Source organism: Caenorhabditis elegans, chromosome X, assembly GCF_000002985.6.
Source record: "Caenorhabditis elegans chromosome X".
Lineage (NCBI taxonomy): Eukaryota > Metazoa > Nematoda > Chromadorea > Rhabditida > Rhabditidae > Caenorhabditis > Caenorhabditis elegans.
In genome coordinates this window covers 8,067,343-8,086,682 of record NC_003284.9, presented here as the reverse complement: position 1 = coordinate 8,086,682, position 19,340 = coordinate 8,067,343, and the positions used below count along the sequence as shown (strand labels likewise).

General features: G+C 34.2%; 5 protein-coding genes and 2 non-coding genes across 8 annotated transcripts; 4 read left to right on the top strand and 3 right to left on the bottom strand.

The window, feature by feature from the left end:
* The first annotated feature begins 132 nt into the window (after positions 1-132).
* dao-3 (C-1-tetrahydrofolate synthase, cytoplasmic) lies at positions 133-2,473 on the top strand. Its single transcript, NM_076961.7, has 5 exons — positions 133-256; positions 546-719; positions 842-1,220; positions 1,686-1,903; positions 2,253-2,473. The coding sequence occupies exons 1-5, from the start codon at positions 134-136 to the stop codon at positions 2,268-2,270; spliced, it is 912 nt and encodes a 303-aa protein (NP_509362.1). The 5' UTR covers position 133; the 3' UTR covers positions 2,271-2,473.
* A 191-nt stretch (positions 2,474-2,664) lies between these two features.
* K07E3.4 (formate--tetrahydrofolate ligase) lies at positions 2,665-5,815 on the top strand. Of its 2 annotated transcripts, none has more exons than NM_076959.8 (6): positions 2,665-2,782; positions 3,402-3,500; positions 3,550-4,006; positions 4,066-4,319; positions 4,372-5,320; positions 5,508-5,814. In NM_076959.8, exons 1-6 carry the CDS (start codon positions 2,780-2,782, stop codon positions 5,666-5,668), a joined length of 1,923 nt encoding a protein of 640 aa, NP_509360.1. In that variant the 5' UTR covers positions 2,665-2,779; the 3' UTR covers positions 5,669-5,814. The 2 variants fall into 2 exon arrangements, with proteins under 2 accessions (NP_509360.1, NP_509361.1); NM_076960.6 differs by lacking the exon at positions 2,665-2,782 and adding an exon at positions 3,281-3,339 and having other exon boundaries at positions 5,508-5,815.
* Positions 5,816-6,426: 611 nt separating this feature from the next.
* Positions 6,427-8,635, bottom strand: C46F2.1 (uncharacterized protein). The gene is made up of 4 exons (NM_076958.5): positions 8,456-8,635; positions 7,256-7,469; positions 7,083-7,210; positions 6,427-7,036 (listed from the first exon to the last, which is right to left on the bottom strand). Exons 1-4 carry the CDS (start codon positions 8,606-8,608, stop codon positions 6,797-6,799), a joined length of 735 nt encoding a protein of 244 aa, NP_509359.2. The 5' UTR covers positions 8,609-8,635; the 3' UTR covers positions 6,427-6,796.
* A 383-nt stretch (positions 8,636-9,018) lies between these two features.
* Positions 9,019-9,128, top strand: mir-5553. Its single transcript, NR_071627.2, has one exon. It is a non-coding gene; the product is annotated as a pre-microRNA mir-5553 (primary transcript).
* A 2,545-nt stretch (positions 9,129-11,673) lies between these two features.
* mir-784 lies at positions 11,674-11,761 on the top strand. Its single transcript, NR_023992.2, has one exon. It is a non-coding gene; the product is annotated as a pre-microRNA mir-784 (primary transcript).
* A 4,632-nt stretch (positions 11,762-16,393) lies between these two features.
* On the bottom strand, positions 16,394-17,355 carry C18A11.1 (Activator of Hsp90 ATPase homolog 1-like protein). The gene is made up of 3 exons (NM_076957.9): positions 16,985-17,355; positions 16,678-16,847; positions 16,394-16,632 (listed from the first exon to the last, which is right to left on the bottom strand). The coding sequence occupies exons 1-3, from the start codon at positions 17,024-17,026 to the stop codon at positions 16,485-16,487; spliced, it is 360 nt and encodes a 119-aa protein (NP_509358.1). The 5' UTR covers positions 17,027-17,355; the 3' UTR covers positions 16,394-16,484.
* Positions 17,356-18,585: 1,230 nt separating this feature from the next.
* On the bottom strand, positions 18,586-19,115 carry nssp-82 (Neuropeptide-Like Protein). The gene is made up of 3 exons (NM_076956.3): positions 18,921-19,115; positions 18,816-18,872; positions 18,586-18,755 (listed from the first exon to the last, which is right to left on the bottom strand). The coding sequence occupies exons 1-3, from the start codon at positions 18,993-18,995 to the stop codon at positions 18,660-18,662; spliced, it is 228 nt and encodes a 75-aa protein (NP_509357.1). The 5' UTR covers positions 18,996-19,115; the 3' UTR covers positions 18,586-18,659.
* Between the last annotated feature and the right edge of the window lie 225 nt (positions 19,116-19,340).

The following is a 19,340-nucleotide window of genomic DNA, read 5'->3' as shown; positions in this document are numbered from 1 at the left end:
TGACTTCTGCACTAGTCTCTTCCCATGAATAGCCAAGTACAAGAGGAGTTTCGTACTCTTTTCCTTTACTCTTCCCCTTCTTGTTTTCTTGACGTATTTTTCAACTTGATTATTACTTTGTTTATTTTTTAGAATGGTCGCGGAGATCGTCAGTGGACTCGAGTACTCAAAAAAGGTTCTTCACGATGTCGGACAGAAAATCGCAAAAACCCGTGAGCACCACCCAAATTTTCATGCAGTATTGGCAATTGTTCAGGTATGAAAGCTTACCACTGATAATAATTTTATTTCAAGCATTGCTATTAACTTAATAATATTTCTAAATTGAATATATGAAAATGAAAATCTCTGTCCAATCTGTGTTTTGAGTTCATGACGTACATAAGTGCATTGCATACTTACAAAACAGATTTTGAAAGTTTTGCAGAGCGTAATTTGTAGTTGTGGTGTACTTTTGAGATACCGGCTTTTATTTCGTAACAAGACAAATAATATCCGAGGGGATATCTGTTATACTGAATAACTCAAAGTCTCAAAATTTGCAGGTTGGAAATCGTTCAGACTCCAATGTGTACATTAATTCCAAACTGAAAAAAGCAAAGGAAATCGGAGCAGATGGAAAACTCATTAAGTTGCCAGACACCATCACTCAAGGAGATTTGAAGCGAGAGATTATGGCTCTTAATCATGACAACGAGATTGACGGAATTATCATTCAGGTTAATATAACGGATTAAGTTGTAATATTGAAATGTTAACTTATAACGGAAAAAAAACACATCTCAGTTAATTAAAAAAAAACATCGGAAGCTAAACAATAATAGCAAGTTATTAATTTCAGCTTCCACTGGACTGCAAGCACGAAATCGACGCAGACTCTGTTATCGACTTGATTGACCCATTGAAAGATGTCGATGGACTGACTCGTATCAATGCTGGACGTTTGGCTCGTGGAGAACTCCAGCGTACGATCTTTCCTTGCACTCCGTTTGGATGCTTGTACTTGGTTCAACAGGCAACTGGTGATGCCAACTTTGTGTCTGGAAAGGAGGTGGTTGTTTTGGGACGCTCGAAAATTGTCGGATCTCCAGCCGCTGCGCTTTTCTTGTGGCATCATGGAACTGTGACAATCTGCCACTCAAAAACTCCAAATCTCAAGGAGAAATGCCTGAGAGCAGATATTTTGATTGTGGCAATTGGGAGAAAACATTTCGTCAAAGGTAGATTATCAATAAACCTAAATTTGAGATAGTGCACAGTACTGGCCATACAGATATCAAAAGATTGATTTCAACTTCAGCAAACGTGGTTATTCCGAGCTGAGATCTGACTATAGTAAAATAGTGAAAGTTTTTATATCCTGATTTTTTGGAATTCATCATTGAACAAATTTCGCGTTGCTTTTTTCATAATTACGCCCAAATCCATTTAAAAGAAGAATCTTGGCAAAAGTTATTACGAGTAGACCTTTATATGAGCAGCACGGTATTTACTTGCTAACCTAAAAGTTTGTAAGTCATTAAATTATGCAAAATATCTATAATAGAAACCCCAATTTAAGAACTATCAATGTTTAGTATGCACCTGACTGTTTGCAACTTCTGAATTGTTTTGCATCAAATAGAAACAGACTCTCTGTTCTGATAAGTGTCAGCGTTTTTTACAAATAAAAGCATATATTTCAGCTGATTGGATCAAGCCTGGCGCATTCGTCATCGACTGTGGAATCAACGTTGGTGACGACCCAAACTCACGCAAAATTTACGGAGATGTTGACACAGAAGCCGCAAAGGAAGTCGCCGGATTCCTCACACCTGTCCCCGGAGGCGTTGGACCAATGACTGTTGCCATGCTCATCCGTAACACATTTGAGCAGGCTAAGAGACGACGTCTTGGACAAAAGGTAAAATAGCTTTCCTTTTGCGACACTAAGTTTGTGCAGGTTTTTTGATGTTCTGGCCTAAGCGTGGATAGTGCCAAACAGTTTGTTTTGCGTGTGGGGTTGATACTGATGCACCAGAGTTTATTTCAAAAATTACAAAAGACACCGATAGCACGTTATCGACTCAAAGAACTTCAAAAATTCATTGAGCGATAAACTCTACGAAACAAGCAAATTTCATGGACATTGTCTTCATTATTTACACCGAATGTAAAGTTGTTCTGCAACTATAGTGTGCCTCACACAAAATCGATTGAAAATATGTTAAAAATATTTGTAAGTGTTGTATTTCACAGAACCTACTTTTCAGGATGACGATGATGAGTGAACTTCAAGCACCCACTTCCACCACATCATTTGCGAATGAACTATTTATAATGTGCTTTTTGGTTTGACTTTTTACTCTTTAAAATTTGTTGTGACGTTCTGGAACTTGAAGTCCTCTTCATACCTTTTTTTAATCTAATCTTTTCAATTTGTATTTTCTTTTTATTGTCACTTTCCACCGAAATAAACAATGACCAAGGACACAATTAGCCCTGATTTGTAAAAAGACCATGGTCTCGCGATAAATGCACGTGGTTAGTTTAGATGTTTAGATGCACGAGAGCGACGCAACATCGAACAAATCAGAGGACGCGATCAATAAGGCAGACCCGGCAAATGCCCCCCGTGCATGTTTTCTGTGCGTCTCCTAATATCTGATACTGACTCGATTACTTGTTCTGCCCACTGCCTTATCAAGGTGTTTGTATTTAGTGGCCATCGCTCTGCAGTTGTTTGAATCACTCGCTTTTTATTTTCGTTGATTCATTGGTTTCTCTTGAATTGTGAAACATGGTAAGTAACACTAACGTTTTGGGATTTGATTTTTAAACGGAAAATGCAATTTTGAAAACTCCAAAAATAACAAAAATAATTTGTTCATGTTTTGAGCGTGAGCAAAAAAAACAGAACTTGTGTATAATAACTCCACACTGTAAAAATACATTTTCAAAAAAAAAAAGAGTCTGAAGATAAAAAAAAGAGTATTATCTGTTAAATTAATATGTACATAGAAATTAATCTTGAAAAAGCGTCTTTTTTGTTTATGTTGACTAATAAAAACTTAATATGTCCCAGTTTGATATGTTGTCATACATTTCTGGAAAACCTAAAATATGTTACTTTCTTCTGATAAACCTGTCCGTGCGTTTTATCGTTTTTTAAAGTCAAGTTGCGAATTGCAACATTATCACTATTGTCAATCTATTTTATTGATTGATAAGAATCAAAATATAAAAAAATAAGAATTTTTGATCGAAGTTCCCATAAACATTTAAGTCACAATTTCTATCTTTTCATCAACTTCAATTTTCAATTTTTCACGCTGCTTGCGCCGCAAATTTGACCGAATGGTAATTCGATTAAATGTTCCAAATCAAACATTATAATTTCGTTGAATTATTTTTTATTTCAGAGCACATGGAATGTTGAATACTTGAAGCCCACCCTGTTAACTCCTGTTCCATCGGATATTGCTATTTCGAGAGCTCAACCACCAAAGGACATCGAAAAGGCACTCAAGAATATTTAATTTAAAAAAAACTTATCTTCATTATTTTCAGGTAGCTGGGGAAATTGGAATCAAACAAGAAGAGCTTGACCTTTATGGACGCAAGAAGGCAAAGGTTTCTCTTGACATTTTGGATAGACTGAGCGAGGTTAAAAATGGAAAGTACGTTGTAGTTGCTGGTATTACGCCAACACCTCTTGGAGAAGGAAAATCCACAACGACAATCGGACTAGTTCAAGCTCTCGGAGCTCATCTTCACAAAAAGGTGTTCGCATGTGTACGCCAGCCATCGCAAGGACCAACGTTTGGAATTAAAGGAGGAGCTGCTGGAGGAGGATACTCTCAGGTTATTCCGATGGAGGAGTTCAATCTTCATTTGACAGGAGATATCCATGCAATTACTGCAGCCAATAATCTTCTTGCTGCTGCAATCGATGCTAGAATGTTCCATGAGTCAACCCAAGCAACTGATGCACTATTCAACAGATTGGCACCAAAGAACAAGAAGGGTTTGTTTGAAGTCCCTTTTTATGGCATAGAAATAAATACATTAATACTTACTTTTCAGGAGTCCGCCCACTTTCGGAGATCCAACTTCGTCGCCTCGACCGTCTTGGAATCCCACGTGTAGATGATGCTGAAAATCTTAGCGAAGAGCAGAGAGTTAGCTTTGCTCGTCTCAACATAGATCCTGCAACTATCACCTGGAACCGTGTGATGGATACGAACGATAGATTCTTAAGAAAGATTGAAATTGGAATGGGACCGAATGAGAAGGGACACACCCGAACTACTCAGTTTGATATTACTGTTGCTAGTGAGGTTAGTCAAAACAATTTCATGGCAATTTTAATTTATTAATTCTTATTTGTAGCTCATGGCGATTCTTGCGTTGACAACTTCTCTCGCTGATATGCAAGAAAGAATTGCACGAATTGTGATCGGATCCGACAAGGCTGGCAATCCAGTAACCGCTGATGATATTGGAGTAACTGGGGCTTTGACAGTTCTTATGCGAGACACCGTTCGCCCAAACCTGATGCAAACTTTGGAGGGTACTCCGGTTTTTGTCCATGCCGGACCCTTCGCTAATATTGCACATGGACAAAGCAGTATTCTTGCTGACAAGGTTGCTTTGAAACTTGCCGGACCCGACGGATTTGTGATCACTGAAGCTGGATTCGGAGCCGATATCGGAATGGAGAAGTTCTTCAACATCAAGTGCCGTTACTCGGGACTTCAGCCATCAGCAGTTGTCCTTGTAGCAACTGTAAGAGCTCTTAAGATGCATGGAGGTGGTCCATCTGTTGTAGCAGGAGCTCCACTGAAACACGAATACCTTGACGAAAACATTCCACTTGTTGAAGGAGGATGCGATTCAAATCTTAGAAAGCAGATTGAGAATGCAAACAAATTTGGAATCCCTGTTGTTGTCTGCGTGAACAAGTTCGCAACCGATACCGACAAGGAGTTGGAACTTGTTTGCTCCAAGGCCAAGGAATACGGAGCATTTGATGCAGTGGTTTCCGAACACTGGTCACAAGGAGGCGCTGGTGCGGTTGCTCTCGCCAATTCTCTGGTCAATGCTACAACTGGACATCCAAAGCAATTCAAATTCCTTTACAACCTGGATTTGTCATTGGAAGACAAGATCGCTACTATCGCCAAAGAAATCTATGGTGCTGATGGCATTGAACTATCTGACGAGGCCAAACAGAAATTGGAAAGATACACAAGACAGGGATTCTCGAAGTTGCCAATTTGTATGGCAAAAACTCATTTGTCCCTTTCATCAGACCCAACAAAGAAGGGTGCTCCAACTGGTAAGAAATCAAATTATTAGATACCGGTCAATTATAAACACTCTGTTGATGTTTTAATGTTTATAGTTTAGGTACTAAAAGTTCAACATTATGATTGGTTAATGAAACTCGATATTGACTATGCATAAACAATTTCCTACCAAACTATTCAAACAACTATTTTCAAATCAAGATAGAGTTTTTGTAGGTTTCACACTTCCGATTCGCGACGTGCGTGCATCCGTTGGAGCTGGATTCATTTACCCATTGGTTGGTGAAATGACCACAATGCCAGGACTCAACACTCGTCCGTGCTTCTACGACATCACCATTGACCCAGTCACTGAGATCATTGATGGGCTATTCTAAACAATGCTTTCATACTTCTTTCTACAGATTATTTGTGATATGCGTAACATTGTGATTTTATATAAGAATTTAATACTGAAATTGTAAATAAAAAGAGTATATAAGAGCATATTTTTTGAAGACCAATAAAATTGAATTAAAAAAAATATTTCTGTCTGCCAGGACATATTTGCCGAAAACCTGTTATTTCAGAAAAAACCCGGTTTTTCCTGTTGTCACGTCATCATATGATCATAGCAGTTGATTGGCTATGAAATTGAAATTTGCTGGATTCAATTACTTTTTCATCAGCTCAACACAATATCTGTGTATCATAACTATGATACATTTTTCCAAAAATTGGTTATTCAGTATTTCTACTTAAAAACGGGATATAATAGTTTGGGTAGTAATGCTTTTTTTTTAATAATTTTTTTTGCAGTTTGTATCAAGACCATGCATATTATTTTTGACATGGAAATTGCATTGTTGTTTTTATATCTTCCTATCAAAAAAGACAATGCAAAACTTTTTTACAGATACTTATTTGTTGAAAATCGTAGCAAGTAAGTTAGCTCGAAAATATTTGAAAAAGGGGATTTAGTATTGAAAAACTTAGATTTTTAGTTTTTCTGGCAATTTCCTTTGACATTTTTTAAAAGCTTTTAATTGAGATGTCTGTTGCTTCATTGAAGATTAAAAAAACAAGTATAAAATCTTCTAATGCACTTTTACTTTTTCTTCCTTCGTGTAGCCTGACATGTTTGTTTCTTTAAATGCTGAAATTTATGATTCTGAAAAAAATTATTTGTTGAAATCATTTCATACAAAGTGGCACAGCAGGAGTAAAAATAAGAATAAAAATAAAGTACATGAAATAATAGCTGAAAAGTTTTTGGCAAGAAACAGTTGTAGCAATGCTACAGGATTTAATAGGGGAAATGGGAAGTGGTAGACTGACAGAACAATTGTCAAACAAGTATAAATCATTTTTGGAATTGTGAATGAAGCAAAGAAATTGAACATTTAAGATATACCAGATGAAATGTATTATTTGGGTTTCTCATAATATGACATCCTCCTTTATACAATTAAAGTGTTATTATTGGCTTATTGCAGTTACAAGAGTTTGAACAAGTTTTTCTTGGCTTAATCGGAATAAATTAATTTGTTGATTGGCCAGAAATCAAGAAAACTAGTCCATGTGCAATCTTTTTTGTGTGGTAATGAAAGAAGGTTGAGCGATTTGAATGTGAGCTTTTGTGATTCATGGTGCATAGTTGAATGATTTGAGTGATGTTTGTGATGAGTTGTGTGTTTCTTAGTATTGATGTGTGGTACCACTTTTTTAAATGTCCCTGGGTATTCTGTGATTGCATAGCAGGATCTCTAAAAAGCATGTTTCTTTTTGTCTATTTCAAACTGCAAAACATACACCCAAGGGAAAACAACCATAGTAACTTATGGTTATCGTAAACATGATAAGTCCATTTATTTCGTTGAACTTTTTGCGGTAGACAACGAAATCTTTACCTCTGACAACAACAGGATACTTCTCCTTTGCTGAAAAAAAAAACAAAATTATACAAATTTAAAATATAGACTCACTTTCAACGTCAACTGCTGTGACACTACGAATTTCAAGTTCCTTTGTGAATTGGCTGTCATCAACATTTATCTCATCGCCAAATTCCGTCAAACTTTGACAAGACAGTTCTCCCATGAAAATAGCATTATCCGATAGCATTTGACCATATCCCCAATGACTCGGTGAACTTCGTCTTTGTGCTCGGATTTCTCTGAATGCACGATTGCGTGACCTCTGAAAAATATATTATAGAAATCATTATAACAATTGATTGTATTCATCCACTCATGAATAACTGATAAAAACGTCAAGTACTGTATACGTTTTCACTCACCAGCTCCGTCTACTATAAAAACTGATAAAAAGCTAAAAGGACATAGCACGCCGTCTCTGATGTGTTTTACTCATGAACTACTCAATCATACACGTTCACAAATTAACGAGGAAGGATGATCAACAAGGTTGTAAATTGTGGAGAACGTCTTGTGAACTGAACTATAATTACTTGCTCGACCAAACTTGTTTATGATAATGAAATAATGTCTATTGGCCATGTACAATAAGTAGTATAGAAATTAAGATTTAATATTTGACCAATGTATTGGAAAAGATTTCATATGATTCCAATTGAATTTTTTCAAAACAGTCGCAAAATTTCATGGGTATAAACTTTTTGTGATATTTTAAATTGATTTTAAAGAAACTCAATCAAATTAAATTGCTCAGTTTATACCATTATGCACTGATTTCTAACTCGAAAAACTTCAAAATGGACTTTTTTAAAATATCAGATCACTATTTACTGCTGATGTTCAAATGCCCGTTCAAAGAGTGCATGATAGTTGCGGCGAAACAGCTTATCAAAAATTTTGGTAAGTTGACCGCCCGTTTCCACCGGCTTATCACCATAATTGGATTGACACATTAATTAAGAACAGTAGTTTCGAGAATAATCATTTAGGGTTTTTGGTTTTTTGTACGTATTTTCTTCTAAAAGTTGAGAGTGGGACCATTATCAATTGCATACAGAGACAATTACTCGCTAAGTAAGTATATATTCAAGTAATTAATCGATTAGAAAAAGTAACAAGCATATCTTTTTGATAGTGCAAATCAATGCTCCCTCATTTTGATATTTTCATAAAGAAAATGGGTATAAATTTTGAACATGGTTAATTTTAAAAAAGACCAATAATGAAACATCCAAATTGAAAACTTACTTGTAAGTTTCTAAATTCCCTTTCTGATTCCTTATATCCACTGTTAAACAGATATGCGCCAAATCGGTCACCCATTGCAAGTTCTTCAAACATCACTTGTGAATGGATGCTAACAAAACATGATGCCACTAGCACAGTTACGCAGAAAACCATTGATCACAATCTGGAATCAAAAGAGCGGTAAAACAGTGTACTGTAGCGGCTGTATAACGAAAGTACAGTGCTAGTAAGAGTGTGAGAGAAAATACGATATCAGTGACAGACAACAGTTTATAACCCCTTGGTAAGGAGGGCGGGAGCGTCGAGCTCCATCTCCTGCCCAGTGAAACAGTTTTGTGCAAAAAAATGAAAGATCCAATACATTTTGGTAGAAGGAGAATGGCTGGCCTTTCCCAAAAAGTTGAAGTGTAACATTACAGTGCTCACAGATTGTGAAGAACAGGGAACAAAAATTTTGCAAAAGCGGAATCGAAAAAAGGGCATGTATTGTGTGGTATACTCTTAGACCAATTATAGACCAATTATGACGAAATGTACAGTGTATTTTTTTTCCTCCAATTTCAAAGGGTCGCATTTATACGAAATGGTCTTGCCACGCGCCATCCATTGATTTTTAAATCTTTTTTAATCAATGGGTAGCACGTGGCAAGACTATTTTGCATAAACAAACCCTCATTTGAAGCCGTAGGAAAAATACATTGTATTTGCATTTAAAAAGGGGATAACAGGAAAACAATTAATCTTGAAAAAATCTTTAAAATGTATTGAACTTTGAAATTATGTAACAAATTTTTGTTTTTTTTTTCCTGTCCAAGTCGTTTGAGTATACTTTTATATAAGTTACCAAGTTTCAGATTGTTAAACTTAGAAATAGACACAAATTTGAACTATCGCGTAAAGTCATTCGTGCCGTATATCGAATTTTACGAGTTTCAGCCAATCTTTAACTTTTCAAGAAAAAAATAATCTACAATTTCAACCAATGTTTTGTCAAACATTTTAGATAATTATCAGTTGAATTACATGAACTAAATTTTATACACTGCGTCTATCACGATACTCTAATTTTTTGAGGATGAGTTTTAACAGAACAAAAAAAAAATTAATTTTTAAAAAAATGAAAAGCCTGTTTTTTGTCAATTTTCTTGCATTTTAGAAATTTCTTCATGTTTCTTGTTTTCAACTAGATTAAGTGAACACTTTCGGATGATTGAAGAATGTTTTTTCTTGTTGCACTTAACTACATAAATCAGACAAACTGGTTGGAAAAATGTTAGAAATGAAGAAAGTTCATTTTCTACCAGCAGAAACAAAAGAAAATAAACATATACAGCTATTCAAAAACGAATGTATCTTTTTACCGGTATAATATAGCAGCAGACTTCACCTATAAAATGGTTCACATCACTTTCAAAATTGGTGTCTACTTTCTCACCCTTTCAAAGTTTTTTCTGTATATCCTTATAAACCCTATAATTATAAAAATTACAAGTTTGACAATTGTTTACAATGTTCAACAAAAAAAAATATTTTGATTTCACAAAAATTAAAATGTTGATTGCGAATGCCAGATCAAAATGAAAAACTAGGGAAAAATTGGAAATGCTGACTTTAATCATTTAAACGGAGACAGTCACGAAAAGTGGAAGAATTTACAACCCAGTGAGTAGTACGTTGAACAAAAAAGGAAGGGTTCAAGAAAATAAATGGGAGTGAGTGGAGCTACGTTCTATGTGAAATGAGCAAAATGTAGAAATGAATGAGAAAATTTTCTTAGAGAACATTTTCTTTATGGTGCAACCAATATACTGCTTTCGTGGGATAAAGCGACGCAATTAGTGTGGGTGGGCAATCAAAGAGGTAATTAATGTTTCGAAGGCATTTTCACTGAATATTTTTCTTGGATTACTATAATACACGGAAACCAAACTTACTTATTTTTTTCTTTATCGAACACCTCTTTCAATTTACTTCGTTAAAAAAATTACATCCAGATGAATTTGGGTGCAGATGGGTTTCGTTCCCCCAAAAAGTTCTCCATTTTTTTTAAATTGAGACGTGAACATTCTCTAATTTTCAGGCATAGAGAAATAATTTTCTGACTCTGAAAATAAAATTAATATCGAAATAAATATTCACGCGTGAATAAAAATATAAATATTTAGTGGCTAAAAAACATTTTGGTGGATCGAAAAGTATGATGAAAAAATGTATTTCAGTTACTAGGATTTTGAACAATTTATTGTAAAATTATTATGGAAAGAATAAATACGACCTATGAATCAACATGTAATTAAAGACATCGCACAAGTAAACACCAAGGAAAAAATTAGTTTTGCTTATTCTCAGTTTTTACTATCAGTTTTCATCAAACAATTTTACGATGGAAGGTCAAGTTTCTATAGATGAATGGTGTTCTATTTGTAGGTAATTATTTCACAAAAACATATCCAAAGCTACTAGTCAACAAACTAATAATCTAGCTAAACTATATTTAAAGCTGCTTTAGAGTATTTAAAGTTCTCAGTCTGAAAAGAAGAATTGAAAATTTTTGCCAATATTCTGAAAAAGTTAAACTTTTAAAGAAACTTAGAGTACACATCTTTTGACTGTTTACAAAACTATAAAAAACACATAATTGAATAAAAAATTAAGTAAAACAACTTTTTGGGCTTTCGTAACTTTTTAGTTGCGAAAACTGCGAAATTGTTTAACTATTTGAAAAATTTAAAATCTTTTTGAAAGTTTCCCATTAAAAAAATTTCTGTTTCAAATTCTTTGTTTGGTATAAATCAAAACACACATGCGTTTTTTATACTACGCATGTTAAGTGGAAAGTCAGCAGCTCGCTGGTATTCTATGTCAAAAAGATGACGTTCATCCCTTCCTCTTTTTTTCTTCTTCCGCTTCCAGGATTCTGCAGATTTTTGGACATATTGCGTTTCAGCAATGATGCGGGATTCCCTCTCCGCTGTTCTTCAACGAATAGAAGATAAACTTATTGAAAAAAAAGCATAAGGCATTCATAATACGCTGCATACAAAAATTCAATTATTTCTGTGAAAAAAAAATGCACAAGCGATTTCACATTGGTTCACATAAACGGACACATAAATCGACGCTTTTTAGCGCTGTAGATTTCATTTCTTTTCAGTTTCTATACATTTCCACCCAGCTTCGATGATTCCCAACTTTTTCTTTATTCGTATTCTCAGTTTTTCGACGTCCACGTGGCACAATCTGCGTACGTAGAAAGATCAAAAAGTCACTTCTATGTACAAATGTTGCGCTGCCTGGCACAGTGAATGAATTTATGGGTTAAAAAAAAAAGACGGCAGACGGTGATCGGCGTTTTTTGTTCATTTTTGCCTGCGCTGTTATCAAAAATCAATTCGGCCACAATGCAGTGAAATTGTTGGGTTTTTAGTCGTAAAGCAATAAAAGATTTATCGCTTTGCACGGCCGGTAATGGCTCCGGTCGGTCGCTGACTACTGGAAGAACTTCGTTTTTTGGCAGCAGTTCTATCAATTTGGCAACCATTAGTGATTGACACCTCTGAACAGGGTATTTAAAATAATGCATTGAAAATAAAGATAACAGTAAATTAAATGTGCAAAAGTGAAATAGGTGTTTAATGACCACATGTTTGCAGGGTGAAAAGTTGTTGTCTTACACAAAAGAGCAAAACCGATTTTGTTTTATTAAAAGTGGAGAATGTACTCAAGAAAAAAATAAAAATAGTGGCAGTTTCCATATTAGTATTACATTAATACTATTTATCAGCCGACTCTAATAATGCCGAAACTCCAACTGTAAATATTATATATATATAATTTGTTTCAGCAAGACTTTTGGGAAGTGTAATGCTGTTGAAGATTAAGGTACGTGTTTTTAATATAAAGAACAATACTAATAGGGAGTGTTGAAGGAGGTCTATCACTTGTAAGTTTCTTCTTTCAAAGTGTGGTATTATATTATATTAGTAAAAATGTAAAAGAAAAATGCGAAAAAATTAAGGAGGTACGAGAAAATTTGACTCAAAAACGAAGCCTATTCACAGATATTTGCGCATAATTTTGTGTTTATTTTCTAAGTGTACAATTTGAAAGTGGAAATTTAAGTTTAAAATGGCGCACAGACTGTACTCGCTAAATTCACCATTTACGAAAATATCATATTTTTCTCCTTTTTTGCGTTTTTGTGTCGATTGGTATTCAGAGCGTACCGATCAGAGGTGGGCGGATATTTTTTCGGATATTTTCTAATAATGAATTTATCAATAAGTATTGATGTAGTTATTCTGGAAGAAATGTATCCGAACCAAAGAGTAACTATTAAGCAACATTTTAATATGATAAAACCTAGAAAAATTCTACAAGTTTTCCTTACCCAGACCTTAAAACTTATTAGCCGAGCAACATCGGATATCGGATATTACGGATATTACGGATATCGGATAATGGACTTGCATATCGTTTATACAGAAAACTTGTTGAATTTTTCTAGGTTTTATCATATTAAAATGTTGCTTAATAGTTACTCTTTTGTTCGGACACATTTCTTCCAGAATAACTACATCAATACTTGTTGATAAATTCATTATTAGAAAATATCCGAAAAAAAAAATCCGCCCACCGATGTACCGATGTATCGAATTTCAGTTTATAAGTTTAAAATCTCAACCTGTAGACTCAGAAAATGTCCATAAAATTAAGTAAAAACAACTAACCGTAAGGAAGATCTAAAAATAGGTTTAGCACCTCCATGGTTTGCTTGCATTTTTCAATCAAATTTTGTCGTCCTTCCTCAAATTTGTATGCAGTTTTCTTTGCATTCTTACTAATATGACCGAGTACTACAGTTTAGAACAAGTCCCCCAAATTTAATGCACCACGGTAACAATACCTAATAGTTTGAAGCACAAGTGTTCTGAATCAAGCTCAAATAAATATTGAAAAAATATTTTACATGTTTTCAATTGTGCCAATGTTTTGAAAAACGAAAAATTAGTCGGCATAATATTTTTTAAGGATGTGATCAAAGTTGATGCATAGCACTTGGGTGCACTGTGAACATGTGTTAACACTTTTTTGTTATTTTGACTTTTCAACTGAAATTTACTGCAATAAACAAAATAACGTGTAACAAACCATTAAACTATGCAATATTTGAGAAGTTTTAGAGAAATACAATTCAAGAAAACAACCAAACTGATACACCTTCTTCAAAGTATATTGTATAGCGATTATATTTCATTAACTTCTAGCCAAATGTGACTTGGCGAGAAATGTTAAGCATTTTTAGCATACATTCGAACATTTTTTTCCATTTACAGTACTCCATTTAAAAAATGATTTTGACAGTTCCAAACCACAACAAACTTTTGCAAACAACTTTTTCTAAAACACAAATGAGAACTTTTAGCATATACATACATAACACAAATAGTTCAACTCTCACATGCTGCTGCAAAAAATAGCTGATCAAAAATGATACGATTCTCATCATACACTATACATACATTTTCTAAATGAAATTCCATATCAATACGTGGAAGTTTGGAACGTTCTTGTGACAGAAACGGTGTAATAACCAATTAGAAAAAAACGACTGCCTAGTAGTCAGAACTGTGATACTTGCTTGATTTGTGTTGACTCGATAAAACGTACATATGATGGGGCTGGTAGAAATAATATGATACATTTAAAGAGAAGTTTGGTTTGTATTATAAAATTTACACCTTTTATGATTTATTAATTAATGAGAGAAATGATTCAATTCTTATACAAGTGAATTGATAACTTATTTCATGGTCGACATGAAACAAATTTGTTCTGGAAAATTTAAACGGTAAGATTGAAAAATGTACAAAACAATGAAAATTGTTTTTAAGAAAATGGATATTTCTAAAACAATTGTTTTCTACTTTTCAACACTTTGTAACTTCCGGAGTGTTAAATCGTTGTCGTCCAAAACGATGAATTTCTATTTAGTTATTGACAAACTGATAATTGATATAATTGAAAATATAGAGAATTGATATTATAAGAATTGAGAACACTGTTTTGTGTACGAGTCAAAATGTTATGACGTAGATTGTATGTACCAACTAAACGACCAGCATAGTTGGTAGATCTCCAGCTCGCCATCTCCAGTTTTTATAGGCGATGGTCGGAAGGATTTATGTCACTATTGATTGGCCTCGAGGGAGGTTTACGAGGCTGAAACAATTGTAGTTTTTTTCCCCACAGCTGAACACACAATATTTTTCTGCATCAGAAATTGTCAGCTCCAAAACTGTTGTACAGGATCACCTGCTAAATAATTGTTTGAGGAGAAAACCTTTGAAGATTCTGTTGGCCGAGGTAGATAAAAAACAAATGCGGTATGTGTGGAGGAAAAGTGTTTAGCTGGAAACGGATTGAACAGAAACAAAAACATTTACTCACTACTGTGGAAAACGATGGTGCAAAGTTCTCATTTCTGGTTTTGAACAAATTTCTCGAAATGTATGGCCACAAATATGAAAAGGCCTTTTCCGAGTACATCTATCACTCAGAAAAGACTAGTCAGTATATGGCTTGGATTCGGGCCACTAACAACATTTGGATTTGTTGCACTGATGAAAAGCTCCTTTGTTGGGAGGGGATGAGTTCAACTCTCCCGCACGGGCAAATTTTTTAACGAATTTTTTCGCCAAAAAAAGGAAAGAAAAAAGACCAGAAAACCAAACAAACAATTTAGTCACAATCACAGATGATCTAGGATTTTCTCATCCTCCATGGCTCATGGCTCAGTCAGTTGGTAACTGCTTGAGCCGGTAAACCACATTTGATTATTTACTTCATAACTTCACTTTTGTTGTTTCGAAAATATATCTGATTACTTAATAAACCAAAAGCAACAAACTGTCTTTTTTGTTTTGCAGAGAAAAAACTTCATACCCTAGAAAAAATACGTGGTCCATGTACTGAATTTGGTGTCGGTGTGCTGAGTAGAAGTTACAAAGTAACAATGTCCCATTACAGTTAGCGCGCTGTATTAGTACGTATTTTTGTTGCGAAAGTCTGAGAAAAAACACTTCAAGGTAATTTTCTGACATATAACATTTTGATATATTATAGTTTTTATTACAAACAATAAAGCATTGTGAGGGATTGAAAAAAAAACGGGGGTTTTTTGTCTAGAGTAGTTATTTTTGCTTGCAATTTTTGCCAGTTATTTAACAAATAATTAAAATGCGCAATATTGGTTGTCTTGTGTGAGTTTTGACCATCACAGTGTTTACACGTAATGATTTTTAATTTTTTTTTTGATAATAGATTAATTTGTATTTCCACGTTCTCGTTTCATTCTCATTCTCATTTTTTATATGGCTTGGTTAAGTATCAAACAAATCTCTATCAACTTTTGCCTATTTCTAAGTGACATTCACAGAAGTGGCAAAACTTCTACAGTGCTCTAAACATCTGGACAAAGTTCGTGACAGTTGGCGAAAATTGGTAAAAGTTGGCAAAAGTTGGTTGAAAAATGGATAAAGTTGGTTAGAGAGCAGATAAAGTTGGTTGGAAAGTGGTTGATTCGTACGTATTCCCAGTTTTTTGAAATAGTGTTTTAATAAGACATTATTGAAAGAATTAGAAACGCATAGTTTAACATTTTCACCGACGGAGATAGGACAAAGAATGAAAGGAAAAACTGTTTTGAGGCAATTGGTAAGCTGATTAAACATTTATACAAAGCATACAATTAAATCGGTAATTATATTCTATTGGTTTCATTTACATAAAACGAAAATTGACGGTTAATGAAACTGTCGAAAATTGATAAGTTTGAAAATTGACGAAGACGACAATGCATAAATATCTTTTTTCGATTTACCTTTTTGTGAAAAGGAAAAATTTGGGTAGGACAGTTTCAATTTCATTTTGGTCGGATTTGAAACAATTTTTATTTAACTTTGGAATATTGGATGACAAAACATTTTATTACACAACTCATACATTTTTTACATTAACACAAAAAAATTCACTCAAAAACAATATTTTGGACTTTCAGCCACTTTCGAATTGCAGGCAAGAAATTGTCCAGTTCATGTACAGTGAATCCTTTTTTGAACGTTTCGCCGATGTCAATTTTTACATTGAAAAACTCTTCTGGGTGACTGCGAAAGTTGCTGAAAATTTGACTGTGAAAAAACAGTAGCATTGATTGAGTTTACCGTTTCATATCACATGCCCACCATGCACACAAATCTCCGGATCCCCAGTTTTTGACATAACTTTTAGCTTGACTTTGAATTTTCACTTGTTGGATTTTTTCGATGTCAATTTTCAAGCTTTGAGTTGTTGGAAAATAATACCATTTTATTTCCAAAGTTCCATTTGAAATCTGGAAATTATGAAAACTTTTTTTTTTTTTAATATTGAAATATGAAAATCAATTGATATTTTTAATTTCACAATTTGTCGTCTGTTTTTTTTTGATAATATTTTATTAGATCGATAAAAAAAAGTTTGTCTACTCACCTTGCACCACTCTTCCTCAAAATCGATCGGGGCTTTTGTCATTTTGCCAATACGTATGAACACAACCGATGAAATTGAAACGAATGACGAGACTAAAACGTATTTTATGTAGACAACCAGTCTATTTTGTTCTCGATAACGATGGTTCCGTATATTTTGTTCTTACTCGTGATGATGGGCAACCAATATGTTTACCTTTCGGTCAGAAAGTATTGCGAAATTTCCCGGGTTGAGAAAAAAAATTCGATAACAAAAGCAGTGAGTTTTGCTCCGCGGGGACAAAAGAAGTGTGGAGTTTGACTAAGATAAAGTGATATGCGGACATATGGAAAAGTGGTTTGCCTCATAGCGCTCTAATAACCAACTATAGTGTCTTTCTTTTTCTCTTATCAAAAAATTTTCTTAAAATACACGAATAATCATTTTGGCAGGTTTTGATAATATATTGCGGTTTGTGTGCGGGTTTTGCTTTGTTTAAAATAAATTATTAGAAAACGACAAAAATTTGGAAAAAAATCCGTCCAAAAAAGTTTTTTTTTGATTGGTCGTCAAAAAAAATGCAAAAAAAATTTTGTCGAAAATTCTAGATTTTTCCTACAGAAATGATGTACCCAAGTGTAAACTATTTTTACACATATAAATCATTTGAGTTTGAAATTTGAATCTCAAGAAATATTCAAAAAACTAAAAAATTATCCGAAAAAAATATATTTTCTATTTGGACGGATTTTTTTCCAAACTTTTGACGTTTTCTAATAATGTATTCTTAACAAAGCAAAACCCGCAAACAAACCTCAATTCAAAGCTGAAAAGAAGCGAGATCAGAAAAATGCCTGAAAAAAATTTTATATATTAATATATATATAACGTTCAGTTTTTTATTATTTAATCGACCAACGTGACTACTCGGCAAATTGCTCCTCCTGAAGCGCGACTAGATTACTGGTTCACGCTCCAATGACACGTGTTTTCTAGCTTCTTCCGCGCCAAGTTTGCGCTCTGATCGCGTTCTATCCGCGCGCACAGAATTTTTTAAAGACATTTTACAAATTTGGAATGCGCGCGGAGCAGACGCGATCAGTCTATGGGTAATCAAGTACTCTAGTCCCTAGTTGAAAAATTTAGCTATGGTTTAACAAGGGTAATCGTTCAACACAAAACAAACAATCAACAAAAAACTTCGTTGCATTTTCAATGTTCTCAGCCTGAAAGTTTTTTCTTCAAAGCACCAGAATTTAGAAAAGTCTTGTCTACATATATTTGTTCTTTGGCTTAACGTATTGGGTGGTATGACCTGATTATTATGAAAATGTTATGCATGACCTCTTTTTCAAAGGAAAATGATCTCCTTCAAATACCACATCCTAGTTTTCTCTTTAGTTTAGTTCCTCCAATTAGTGTTTTTACCAACTTTAAAAGTGACTTGGACCAGATCACGTTTCTCGACATTTTTAATGACCTTCTGAATTATTCTATTCGAATAAAGAGCCACCGTTGCAGACCAGCGAGTTCGGAAGTTGCAGTGTGCAAAAATGTAATTTCCTTTTCAACTATATATAAATTAATTCAATATGTTCAGTCTTGTTTAAAAAAACAAAAAACACATAACAACTTTTTATTTTCACTGACAAACGAACGGGAAAACGTAAGATCTTGAGAAACGAATGAATAAAATTTATTCCTCATCGAAGCGTTTGCGCCATGAACCGAAAAAAAGTGGTCGAGAGGAGCCGCTTTCAGCAAACGCCGACACTGGACCGTAGCCTTGAATCTGAAAATTGTGACTCTGTAAAAACTGCAGCTGAAAACTAACAGTAAATCATCTACCAACCTGTCTGGAGCGTTGGGAAGTTCTCCAGGATGGTTGATTGAAGGAAACTGAGTGAAACTGAAAATTGTGAATTTAGCTTTCATTTCAACACTAATTATGTTTTACCTTGACCACCTTTGTGGTAGTTTCAACTACCAAAACACACAAGAAAAAAGCGAGAAGAAGTTTGACGTTGAACATGACGGCGATGCGGCTCTACAAATGGGGTTTGATGTTTTTAACCTTATACAACTCGGCAAGAAAGTAGTGAGCCGGAAAATAAAATGACCAATAGAACAAGTATTTCTCGGGAAATAGAATGGGTTCTCCAGTTTTCAAGTAGGTGTGCAAAGTGGCACATAGGGTGGAAATAAGAAGGAAAATGATATCATGTGGGTGGATGGTGCATCGAATAATATCCATTGTTCTGTTTTTTACGCACAAAATACATATTATCTGATTAGAATACCATAAATAAAAAATCATGTCCCACAAGCTATTCATATGTTTTAAAAAATTATTTTAAGTTTTTAAAGCATTTTTACC